At 46.6% G+C, this 13,019-nt stretch overlaps 1 protein-coding gene across 1 annotated transcript in view; it reads left to right on the forward strand.

Annotated features, from left to right (window-relative positions):
* Nucleotides 1–358: 358 nt before the first annotated feature.
* Nucleotides 359–13,019, forward strand: part of PPEF2 (protein phosphatase with EF-hand domain 2) — a 29,136-nt gene continuing 16,475 nt past the window's right edge. The window contains exons 1-9 of the mRNA XM_058666722.1: nt 359–413; nt 4,467–4,594; nt 4,705–4,762; nt 5,570–5,745; nt 6,838–6,952; nt 7,868–7,914; nt 9,133–9,299; nt 10,307–10,343; nt 10,431–10,580. Coding sequence (XP_058522705.1) covers nt 359–413; nt 4,467–4,594; nt 4,705–4,762; nt 5,570–5,745; nt 6,838–6,952; nt 7,868–7,914; nt 9,133–9,299; nt 10,307–10,343; nt 10,431–10,580 — 933 coding nt within the window. The remainder of the gene's footprint in view (nt 414–4,466; nt 4,595–4,704; nt 4,763–5,569; nt 5,746–6,837; nt 6,953–7,867; nt 7,915–9,132; nt 9,300–10,306; nt 10,344–10,430; nt 10,581–13,019) is intronic.

A 13,019-nucleotide genomic window follows, 5' to 3' on the forward strand; every position in this document is an offset into this window, starting at 1 on the left:
TGGGAGGTCAAAGGAGATGGTGAAGAATTGCTTTGTGAATGCAACAGAAGAGAATTCACCATTTTTGAACTGCAAAGGAAAAAAGCAGTAGAGAGAACCAAAACAGGAAAGGTATGGGCTGGCTCACAGAGGGGCTTCGTAGGGGACTCTCAGGGAAGGAGTACTCTGCACCGAAGCAGGTGATGCGGAGGGTAGGGGGAGGAACACTTGACTATGGCCCATAGAGTTTGGTCCACCTGAGCTAATGATACTCTGCCTGAATCTCTCTATTATAGAGTCTCTGTTCCGCTCATCAGCAAATAGCTCACCGTCCCTAGGATCTGTTCTCTGAACCCTGCAGGAACATTGCGTTTAAACTATGGGGAGTGGCATCTCCACGCAACATCATTTTGCTTTTCAGAATGCAGAGAAAGGTATGCTTCCTGACAACAGAACCACCTGTGGGGACCCTAACACCCTTGTCATGTAAGGAGGGGTGCTTCTCAGGACGGTGACAAAAAGTCCTGACATTTCTCCTCAATCCAACTCCTTGACATTAATTTCTCTTGCTTGCCTTGAGACCACCAGAATGCCCTGCTGAACTCTGTTTGAAATTTGGAGTTAGTCTTGTCCACTGGGATTTCATAAGCAAATGAAGTGAGATTGGCCAGAGGGACAATGAGAAGTATTTCAGGCAGGGGGTGAATAGCAGGTGCAGAGACTGTGTGTGGGAAGAACTGAGGCACATGCAAACAACTGGATGGCCTGAAGCGAATGGGATGGGATGATGGGATGGGATGGGATGGGATGGGATGGAGGTGGCCTGTGATGAAGCTCAACACAGAGATGCTACATGACAACCACACACACCCTTTAGATGGTATGATAGAAATGCGACTGGGACAATAATAGACCTAACTCCAAGCTGGAGGGAAAAGCCAAAATATAGCATGAGCCAGGAGTGATGCAGAAAGCCAGTGTAGCTGCTAACCCTTTGAGAAGTTCAAATGGAAAAGCTCTGATGTCTAACACAGAACTACAATATTATCCAATACATAGCTAAGAGTCAGATGGCATGGGTTCAAATTATAGTTCTCCCATTTAGTAGCTGTGAGCTTTTAACCTTTTTGGGCCTCAGTTCCCTTTATTTTTCATTACTTGAGAAGCATACACACACACACAGAAAGAGAGAGAGAGAGAAATTGAGTTTTCATCTTAGTTCAGTCCCCCAAATACCTATAAGAGCTAAGACCAGACCAGACTGAAGTTAGTAGCTGGGAGATTAACCTGGATCTCCAACATGAGAGCCAGGGACCCAGCAAACCATCCCTGCTGCCTCCTAGGACTGGTACAGGTTGCACTGGACACTGCCTGACATCCATGCCAGCCAGGAGCTTGGGCTTTGGGGGTCTAGCTTTATTCTTGGCACGTGGATATCTCTTGTCAGTACTTACAGCTTCAGCTGATGCCCACCACCACCACCAGCACAAGTCAGTTCATGCAGCAATTTTTCTTTTTAAGATGCACACCATTTCTGACTAGAAGTCAGACTTGGGCTGCCTTATTGCCCTAAAAGATTTCATAGTGCATTCTTTTTTATTTGAAAGGCAAAGTGATGGAGAGAAAGGGAGATAGAGAAACCTTCCATCCATCAGTTTCATCCCCAAATGCCTGCCATAGCCAAAGCTGGGACAGACAGCAGCCAGGAGCCAAGAATGCCACTGGGTGGCAGGGACCCAAGCATTGGGTATCCTCTGCTGCCTCCCAGGCATATTAACAGGAAGCTGGAGGGACCTGGAGCAGGTGCTCAGCACGGGATAGAGACAATCCAGGGATCCCTAGTCCCTGCTGTCCTTCATGCACCTTCATAAGAAAAAGGCATTTTTTCATAGGGGAATATTTTTTTTTCTACAGATGAGATTTGTGTAGGTATTGACACAGGTAATGGAAATACGAGAATAATCACGCCGAAGTCCCTGTTACAGTTTTTTCTTAAATAATTTCTCTGATTTACTGCATTCTTCTATGATTGCCGTGGTCCCTAATATTTTCTCAGTGGTATTCTTATGAACACTTGAATGGAATTTTTAAAATATTTATTTATTTTTATTGGAAAGGCAGATTTACAGAGAGAAGGAGAAACAGAGAGAAACATCTTCTGTTCACTATTTTACTTCCCAAATGGCCACAATGGCTGGAGTTGAGCCGATCCGAAGCCAGGAGCCAAGAGCTTCTCCTGGGTCTCCCTTACAGGGTTCCAAGGTCTTGGGCCATCCTTCACTGCTTTCCCAGGCCACAAGCAGCGAGCTGGAAGAGAAGTGGAGTAAACAGGACACAAACTGGCCCCCATACGGGATCTTGGCGCATGCAAGGCAAAGATTTAGTCACTGAGCCATCGCACCAAGCCCTTGAATGGAGTTTTTAAGTGACATACATTTATAAGTTGCACCCTAGGATGTGGTTGATTACAGATCAGATGAGACACATCTTGTGTTGTACTAAAGAAAGTGCAGAATGGGGGCCTGGCACACGTCAGAATTCCACACAGGGCTTGGTGAACCTGCAGAGTCCTTCCTGGCTCCACATGGAGACACTCGATGCTGCCAAGGTCAGGCTAGGGGTGGAAACCTAGGGCTTAGTAGGAGCCTCTGAAGAACTTTGAGCATCCCAGGGCATCTCCTGCTCCTACATGTGACTTCTCAGAATCCAACTGGAGAGCTGCAACTTCACCCCTCCTGTTAGGGAGTGCCTGTGAGAAATACTTGCTGAATGAATTGTTTGGTTTGGCTTTGTTTCCTGTAGGAAACAATATTCTGCTCTTCTTAAGTATCTCCTAGCTTCTTCTCTCCACTTAGCCAGCTGCTTTCTTCTTAGAAAAATCGGCAAGAATTGTATTAGCTCTCTAAAGCAGGCTAAATATATTAAGTCAATCTGTCTCCTGCTCACAAGGTTGACCTACATTAATCCCCAGGGTTTCCTTCCTAATCCAGCTTTAGCCACAAATAGTCCATTCATCACCAGCAGGATGTCCAGGGCTAGGAGCTTAGGAGGCATCGGTTACATGAACAGATAGCTGCCCCCTGCTCTGCCACAGGTCCTATACCTCATGTGAGGAACTAAACCTATGACCCCAGCACACCCTACATGGTCATCTAGCACAGGTCAGCACGACCCAGTTAGTGCTGTCATGACACCTGGGGCTGGGGCTGCTGAAAACCACAGAGGTGGGGGCGGGGGCCAGGTCACGGGCCTCGGGATGGCAAGCACAGGACGCTGCACGGCATGTTGTCTGCTGTCTGTGTGCCTTGGTCCAGTCCTGCTCCCAGGTGAGGCCACAGAGGTCCAGGTTGACTTGTCTGAGATCGTGTACATTGTTGGAGCAGTTCAACGGCAAGGGCTCAGATCCCCTGATCCCGCTTCCATTCTGACTCTTGAGCAGCACTCAGGTTCTCCTTGGAACCTGGCAGTCCCACCTTTCCAATCGGTACGGTGGTCTCCACTTATTTGTGTTTTTCCTTTGCCTGGTTTCAGCTACCCACAGCCTTGACCTGAAGATGTTAAATGGAGAGTTCTAGAAGTAAACAATTCATAAGTTTTAGATCACACTCTGTTCTGAGTGGTGTGAGGAGACCTGGATGCCATCCCCCGCTGTCCCCCCCCAGGTCACGTGTGAACACCGTGTCCAGCGTATCCATGCTGTGCAGCCCATCCACCCACTAATCTCTGCTAGGTGCTCAGATGGATGGCTGTGGTATCCCAGTGCTTTGCTTAGTAATGGATCCAAGGTGCAAGAGTGGAGTTGCTGGCAGTTGGGCAAGGAGGTGGCAAAGGGCTTCATTCAAGCGGACAGAATGATAAGGAAAAAGCCAATGTGTGTTTGGGCTTCTCTCTCAAGATTTATTTCTTTATTATCAGAAAGGCAGATTTTACAAAGAGAAGGAGAGACAGAAGGAGAGATCCTCCATCTGCCTGTTCACTCTCCAAATGGCCGCAATGTCCAGAGCTGAGCCAGTCTGAAGCCAAAAGCCAGGAGCTTCTTCCTGGTCTCCCGCACGGGTGCAGGGTCCCAAGGCATTGGGCCATCCTTGACTGCTTTCCCAGGCAGGGAGCTGGATAGGAAGTGGAGCAGCCGGACACAAACTGGCGCCCCCTATGGGATCCCAGCACTTGCAAGGAGAGGATTCAGTCACTGAGCCATCATGCTGGACCCTCTGCTGGGATTCAGGAACCCCTCCATTTAGATAAGAGAGGACAACCACAAATGTAAATCTAAATCCAATAAATGGAATTCCAAGAGACCTTAGCCTTACTGCTGGTGTGAACGGGGAAAAGCACTAGTGGCGTGAGCGAGACACGCATTGCCTACAAGTGTACACTGTGTTTCCGCCCTCCTGCCCAACCTGCACAGTGTGGGAGGTCCAGACCTCGTTGCCTGCTCCCCAACCCCCATTCCAGCTCAAAGGCTCGCTTCTCCATCTGTGACACAGCCTTCAAGGCGGCAGCCCTGATCCAGAGATGGTACCGGCGCTACGTGGCCCGGCTGGAGATGAGGCGTCGCTGCACCTGGAGCATCTTCCAGTCCATAGAGTACGCTGGGCAGCAAGACCAGGTCAAGGTGAGCTGGGGTATGGGGCGGAACTGCCTTCCAGCAGCAGCAGCACCCAGCTGCTCGGAAGGCCCACCCAGGATATCCATAAAGCCATGTCTGTCTGGCTTCCCTGGCAGCTCCATGATTTCTTCAGCTACCTCATGGATCACTTCACTCCCAACAGCCACAATGAGAGTGAGTATGGGCTGTCCCATGTCCTCCTGTCCCAAGGTCGTAGGGGTCAGAGTGCATAGGCACCGAGACTGTGACTTGGGACAGGCGAGGGAAGGGCCAGAGAAATGCCGAGTGGCTTTTCTTCCAGATTTTTGCAAGAAACACACACCAGGAGATTGGAGTTTGCATCCCAAAGGCACATTTGTTAATGTGCAGGTGAAGTGGGGGTAGGAGGTGCGGGAGAAGGGCTTTGGAAAAGGGCATGTGGCCAAGGAGTGCTGGACTGGCAGTATGGTGTGCCCAAGGGACAATGCAAGGCACAGTGCCAGGCCAGTTTCATCTGCCAGGGGAGGGATGGAGGTTCTCTGTGTCTGTGTGTGTCACCTCAGAGGTGCCCTGGCTTGTGGCTGCTAGGAGCTTAATGCTGCAGCATCTCTGGGCTACCCCTTGGGGCCCTGGGTGGATCCAGGGAAAACCCCAGGCTAGAGACCTCACAGCTGGCATTGGAAGTCGCTGCAGGGCCCTGCAAGGTCTGATGTACCCATGTTCTAGGTTCATCAATAGGGTCCATGAATGATTTTTTTCATCTGCTACAAACCCATACTTTCTGACAGGTCTCCAGCTTTTAAAATAAACACATCATCCATGTCAAGTCATGTGCCTTATCTTGACAATCAAAAACATGAGCTTTCCTCCCGCCCATTCTAAACTTTCTCTTGCCTGAAGCTGAGACTACCTCGGCCAGGTCCCATGCCTGCTTTGCTGCCCGTGGACTGCATGAAATGCGTCTCTGACCCCAAGCATGTCCACTTTTTTTCTCCGGACCAGAGGACTTCCTGGACCGCATGTTTACAGAGGAGCGATTCCCCAGGGACCCGGAGGTGGACAAGTGCAATGACTATGAATCCATCGAGGTCCCCGACAGTTACACGGGGCCACGCCTTTCCTTCCCACTCCTTCCCAACCATGCGACAGCCCTGGTGGAAGCTTTCAGACTAAAACGAGTAAGCTCTTCTGGGGAACCCGGGTCCCCACCCATTCTGGAAGCATCCCTGCACAGGAGGAATGAATGGCTCCAGGTTTCAGCTGTTTGTGGCATGCCTTCGCTAGAGAGAAGTATCTTTGTCTGCTCAGCTAGGACCTTGTGGCCCATCAGGCAGTGTTTATGAATGGTGGCTCTGGCTGCTGCTCATGCGATCTCTCTTTGTTCATTCATCATTCAGCAGAGTGTTGAGTGTTTTTCTGGGCCCCACGTGTGCTGGGCAGCCAACAGGGCACACCCAAGTCCCTCCTTTCCTCAGGCAGACAGAAGATACATAAGAAGTGTCTCTGAAGATTGGATAGTATGTTAGGAGGTGCTGATTACAATGAGCTAAGTCACGTGTGGGTGACTGTGCTGTAGGTGGTGACGTCTGAGATAAGGTCTAAGGTGGCTAGCTGGGAAAGGGTACGTGGAAATGTCCTGGGACAGGGACTTGCCTAGACCACTTAGGGACCTCAGCAAGTTCCTGTGGCTGCAGAGAAGGGAGCCAGCGCAGAGCAGTAGCTTGGACATCAAGCACAGGAATGGTGTCACCTGACCCACTTTGGATAAAAATCCTGGTTGCTGCGTGAAGAGTGGAGGGCAAGGGCCACAGCCAAAGCCAGGAGACCAGGGCACTGATGACCACCACAGTACAAAAGCCTGGTGGTAGAGCGAGAGGCGATGAGAAGAGGCCAGCTGCCCGAACTACCCGTCTTTCACCTGCAGAGAACTCAGGACCGGAGGAGTTGGGGTCGTGTTCCCTAGGTGTCACAATCTTGCTCTGTATCATTGGCCCACGTGCACTTACTCATGCTTTGCTCACACTCCTCCCAAGCCACAGGGTTTGAGAGTCGATCAGAAAGAGGAGGGCGGTATTTTACTTGCAGGAGGGTCTCCTGAAGACTAGGGAAAACAAAAATAAGTGCAGGAAGTGAGTGAAACGCAATGTCTGGAGCACGATCCCACCCAGGGTCACTTCCGGGGTATTGGGTGGCCGAGGTCACAGGGCAGCAGACGTGAGGGCCATCAAGGTCAGTGTGGCTTTGTTCCCTCCCTCTCTTCCTCCTAGTAGCAGCTCCATGCTCGCTATGTCTTGAATCTCTTGTATGAAACCAGGAAGCATCTGGCCCAGCTGCCAAACATCACCCGGGTCTTGACCTGCTACAGCGAGGAGATCACTGTGTGTGGTGAGAGCTGGTGGGTGAGCGGCTTCCATGCCCAGGGCGGGTGAGGTGGGGACAGTGCCAGCACCGTGGATGGACTGTGTGCCACTCCTTCTACCTGAGCCTTCCCATGTCCCCCGCAGATTCCTTCAGCAGAGGTGTTCAGCCTCGGCTGTACTTTCCCTAACCTTCCACATGTAATCCCAAACTCACCTTTCCAGTCCGTCACAAAATCTTTGCAAATACCGGGAAGGCAGTTGACCTATTAGCACTTGAGCAAGCAAGTGCCAAAGCCTTCCACCTCACACCTGCCGCTCCCAGGGAGATGTGCCGCTCATCTCCTCGTGTCCTCTGTGACCTTGACCGTCCCTTGTGGACTGACATCCACACCTTGACCAAGCAGGGATCCTATAGTGCCCTGGAACTCTGTGATTGGGACTAGCCAGGGCTGCCAGAAGCCTACACTAGGTCCTGTGGGCCCTTCTGTGTGCTTGAACTTCTAACAGCAGTGTTCCAACATTTGAGAACCAGAGAAGTTTGTACTGAAGCCTAGATTTCCCATTAATCTTGAAAAATGTCTAACAGTGGCCTGTCAGTAAGTAGTAGCTTCTAATTTAACTTGGGCAAAATCTCCCCCATTGTTTCTTTAGATTTGCCACCCTGCATTCTTCTCTCTCCTCTTTTGCATCCGGAACAATATGAGTCCCTTGCTATTTATGATTACTGTGTAAGAAAATACCCCGTGCTTTCTGCTTTCAATACAGACTCTCTCTGCAACCAGGAGAAATGAATATTTAACCCTACTTTGCTTATGGGAACATTAGTAACCATAAGTCTCTAACTTTGTCCAATTTTTCTGGGTATTTTCCTTTTTATAGTACAAATCAGAAACACTGGAAAGGACCATTTGAACTGAATCTCTGTTTTTGTCATTATCAGGAGATTTACACGGCCAGCTGGATGACTTAATATTTATATTTTATAAGGTAAGAATGTTCAACTTAAGTTCTCTTCTTGCCATGAGGTTTAGTTTAGGAGTTCAAATAGAGTATCAATTAAATAAGTGCTTAGGTATTGCTTGAATTTTTAAAATTTCTGTTTAATAATATGTGCCTCTGTACAGATTAATAACTTAATAGCATTGTGTTATATTTTATTGTTTTTTGCAAACTGTTTAATAACCATTACTGTTAGCTTACTAAACAGAAAGAACCATAATGGAACAACTGATTTTTTTCCAAATAAAAAGATTATATTTATTATCAAGGAACCAAAAGCTATTTTCATATCCATTTTTGGTTATGAAATACAGAGTATATAGTAATACATATGAAAAGTATATTATTTTATGAAGACATTATTACTTTATACAGAGACCATATTTCCCAAGTTATTTTCCCTGTATGAGGGTATTTCAAAAATGTTCACAGAAAATGATATTAGCAGCTATGTTTATTTTGGTCCAAAAATTTCTGAAATTCATGCATATTAGAGTTCTTTAGAAAGTTCAAATCCTGACTGCTTTGCTTCTGATGCAGCTTCCTGTTGATGCGCTTGGGAAAGCAGTGGAAGATGCTCCAAGTGCTTGAGGCTCTCCCCAACATGGGAGACAGGGAAGGAGCTCCTGGCTCCTGGCTTTGGTCTGGCTCGGCCCCTGCTGTTTTGGCCCTTGGGGGAGTGACCCATTGGAGGGGAGATCTCTTCCTTTCTCTATTTCTCCTTCTCTTTGTCTCTCTGCATGTCAAATATAAATACATCTTTTCAAAAACTGTGCATGGATTTCAAGGTTTTTTTAGTACCAAAATGAAAATCTTTTAGTTCCTTTTCTCATATTCTCTTTGACAAGCCCTGTTATCTTGTCTAAGCAATTGATGGCAGCTGTTACGTTGCTGGTTGAAGATGGTGGAGCCAGAATTTAACACAACACTTTATGAAGCACTTTGCTCCTTCCTGCCAGGTGACATCCTGGCTTTCTAGAAAACCCTTATTCTGACAAGCATCTCATAATCTTGAACTCGCTGGAGAGGAAGTATAAGCCCAGTAGAAAATGTTTGTGTCTTTTACTGGGCTCTCATCTTTGGAAGAGACCCTGGAAGCGCAGAATTGGCATTGGAACTGATGTGCGAGTCAAAAGCCATTGAGTTTAACCTGATTTCCCACACTCCTCTTTCCATGCCCTCCTCCTGGCCTGTCTCCTTTGGCAGAACGGCCTCCCGTCGCCAGAGCGGGCCTATGTGTTCAATGGCGACTTTGTGGATCGAGGCAAGGAGTCAGTGGAGATCCTGATGATTCTTTTCGCCTTCATGCTGGTTTACCCTAAGGAGTTCCACCTTAACCGAGGAAACCACGAGGACCACATGGTGAACCTGCGGTACAAGCCAAAACACACTTGGGGATCTGATGTTTTCTTGAAGCAATGATAAAAAAAAATATAAAATTGTTACAGCTTATTGTTTGTTAGATGGCTCTTAAAAGTAGCCTATCTTTGAAAAGATAATCCACAATGTATATCATTGTTGATTAGGTTTTGTTTATTTGAAAAGCACAGTAACAAAGAGGTAGAAAAAGAGAGAGAGAAATCTTGCATCCACTGGTTTGCTCGCCAAAAGGCCACAATGGTCAAGGCTAGGTCAGATCAAAGTCAGGAGCCGGAAACTCCATCCTAGTCTATCATTTAGGTGGCAGGGCTCACGTACTTGGGCAATCCTTAAATGCTTTCCCAGATGCATTAGCAGGCAGCTGGATTGGAAGCAGAGCAACCAGGATTCAAATTGCCACTCAATATAGGATGCTAGCATCTCAGGTGGCAACTTAACCCACTGAGCCACAGTGCCAGCCCCTACCTCATTTTTCATGTGAAGGACTAACTCTGCAAATGGCTGCAATGGTCAGAACTGGATTAGACCAACACCAGTAGCTGAGAATACCATCGAGTCTGCTTTGTGGCTGGCAGTGACCCAAGTACTAAAGTCATCCCCTGCTGCCTTCAGGGTGCGTATTAGCAGGAAGATGAAGTCAGGAGCAGAGCTGGAACTCAAACCCAGGAATGCAGGTGCCACAGCAAGTGTCACAGTCACCACACCCATTGCCACCCAAAATATCTGGAAATGTGGATGTTATTCTACTGTTCTGATAGAACCATTAAGATTTGGTTCACATGTCTACACTGTTTTGCATGTAAACATTAAGTGTTCATCCTAGAAAAGGTGGGAAATATGGGTAAGCAAAAATAATGTTACAAGTGTTTTGGCAATTACTTCTGAGTCTTTTCGCTACATATTTTTGGACATATGTAAATTTTCACTTTTATGCAAACATGGTTGTCACAAATATTGTCCCTACATTTACTTTAATGTCTACTTTGGCTCCTAAATCTAGATATGGCTTTACCAAGGAAGTGATGTGTAAATATCAGGTGCGTTATCTTTAGTTAGTTTCTCTTAGTTCACATTAGTTGAATGAGTTATTTGAAACTTAGCACCTTACTACTATTTTTTTTCAGGTCCATGGCAAGAAAATATTAAGAACTCTTCAAGATGTCTTCTGTTGGCTTCCACTGGCCACTGTGATTGATGAGAAAGTCTTGGTTCTTCATGGAGGAGTGTCAGATAGGACTGACCTGGAACTTTTGGCCAAACTAGACAGGCACAAGGTACCACAAACTAAGGGCACAATACTGTTTTTTTGCACGACAATGTTCAGTTTCATTGTCAAAATAAACTAAATGCCAGCTTGCATGCTGACTCCCACTGGCTGATTATAGAGAAGGTTGAGCATTGATAGCTGAGTTCAGGGGAAGAGTGTGTGGTAATCAGTTAGTAATGTCTGCTTTGGACATCCTAGCGGCAGAAGTGCTTGTACATCCTTCCTGGTGTGGAGTATTTCAGCCTCTATCCCTCTATCAGTGTCACCTGAAAAACCTCTTATCTAAACAGTTCATGTCATCTTCTAACTCAACCAAGGCACGTCTAGGACACACTACACACAGGAAAAGTGCTACTTCATGACACAAAGATGAAGGTTAATTTCAGTGAAGCTCAGCAAATAAATTTTCAGTGTTTTTACTATGTGCAAAGAATTAAAGCAGGTGCAAGGATGTGCCGGAGGTGATACCTGCCCTTGAAGAACTTAAAATACTCAATGTGCCGTGAAGTATAGGGTGAGGGAATGTGAGACACACTGCATGTATGAACAATGAGCTTCTGTTTCGTGCTTCATTTTGGAAGTGGAAACCTAAAAAAGGAAGCTTCCTTTTTCTTGAATAGTAATTGACTAGGCTTCTGATGTACCTGAAGGTTCTTTCCTTCAAATGCCCTACCTGCCACAGGAATCCTGCAGGCATCCCCCCTAACGAATGTTGCAAAGGCAGGAAACTCATCATCACACAGGTTACTTCCACTCTTGGCAAGTCCAGCAGCTCTGAAGGTCTACCTATATGACATACATGGCAGACTATGGCCTTAAAGTCAGAAGGGCCTGCACTGGAATCTTGGAATATGCAGGTTTTTGCTGATAGGGCAGTGTTGCTCTGTGCAGTTGTCCAGAGGTCAAGCTTATGTCCCTACTGTCCCTAGGCTGTCACCCCCATGCTTTTGTCTGCATCTCCCGCTACCATTCTGTGTTCTGAGCGCCCATATGGGTTGCTTGTGCTGCAGTTGGAGGAGAGAGAAGAGGAAGGAAGGGAAGAATATCCTCGACACAAAGTAGAACCTACACATCCCTGCGCTCATAGCCGTTTGGCCAAAGTGTGGTTACCTCACTACCTCTCACAGGGAGGGAAACTAGATTCACAGTCTGTTATGGTTGGCCATGAGCCCTGCAGAGAGAGAGGGGGAAAAAGGGAATTTCCATCACTGTGAGAAGGATAGAGGAAACAACGGGGAGTGCAATCAACTAGAGTCATCGCAGTGAAGACATTCAAGAATGGCAGGACAACTCCAAAAACATGGTTCCACATTCTGCAGATTTGACTGATGTGGGTCGAAAGAGTTCATGAAAAAAAAATTCATCTGAACTTAGCATATACTGCCTCTCCCCTGGATATTGTTCTCTAGAGAGTAGAGTACAATGACTATCCCCATAGCATTGAGGTTAGATTGGTATGAAATGTAATCTAGAGATGATCTGAAGAACACAGGAAGGTGTGTGTGGGTTATATGCAAATCCCACTGCATTTTCGGTAAAGCACCCGAGTGTCCACGCCTTGGCTTCTGGTATTCATTTAGGGTTCTGAAATCAATCCCCTGTGAATACCAAAAAACAACTATTTCCTTTTCCCAAGATTTGATGTAGTGAAGGTCAAACTATGGTCCATGAAGAGAGAAATAGTCTGCTACTTGTAGGACAAGTCAACCTACTGTACCCTCCATTTCTAAGTCTGTATGCCAGAAAGGTGAATAACCACATCATAGATATGTGAGCACTAACTGAAGATACGTACGCACGGGCCTTACAAAGTTGGTACTCAACAAGTGGAAATTGTGTTAACCACATTTGACTAAAGTGACAGAAATCCCAGTGAGAGTGTCTCACTATTTGTGTCCTCATGGAAACAAAGACTGAAGACACTCTCCAGGGCTGGTAACTGACATCACAAATCATTAGGGACCCACAAGCCTTCTGTCTTGCTTGATCCACCAAACCACATCATGGCCCAAGATGGCTGCTTGTGTCCCAGCGATCATACCCACATTCTAGCAGTATATATTCTTATCTAATACTATTCAATCGTAAAAAGAATGAAATTCTGTCTTTGGCAACAGAACAGATGCAAGTGAGAATGGTTACGCTTAGTGAAATAAGCAAGACACCCCCTTCTCTGACATATGGCAGTTAATACAGAATACAAAGGAAGTGTGTAGGAATGAAATGGACAATTTGCGATATGATTATCATTTTTAGCCCTGTTTATACTCCTGTGGAACTGTGGTCTTCTTTTTATTGTTGAATACTATAGTTAATATTGAATTAATCTTGTGAGTGGACTAAAATTATATCTTTGCAATAACTAATAAAAGGAAAAGAGAGAAGGGAGGGAGGAGGGCTTTGGGGCTGAGAAGGAGGAAGAAGGAAAGTGGGTTTTTTTTTGAAG

The sequence above is a fragment of the Ochotona princeps genome, chromosome 7 (assembly GCF_030435755.1).
Source record: "Ochotona princeps isolate mOchPri1 chromosome 7, mOchPri1.hap1, whole genome shotgun sequence".
Lineage (NCBI taxonomy): Eukaryota > Metazoa > Chordata > Mammalia > Lagomorpha > Ochotonidae > Ochotona > Ochotona princeps.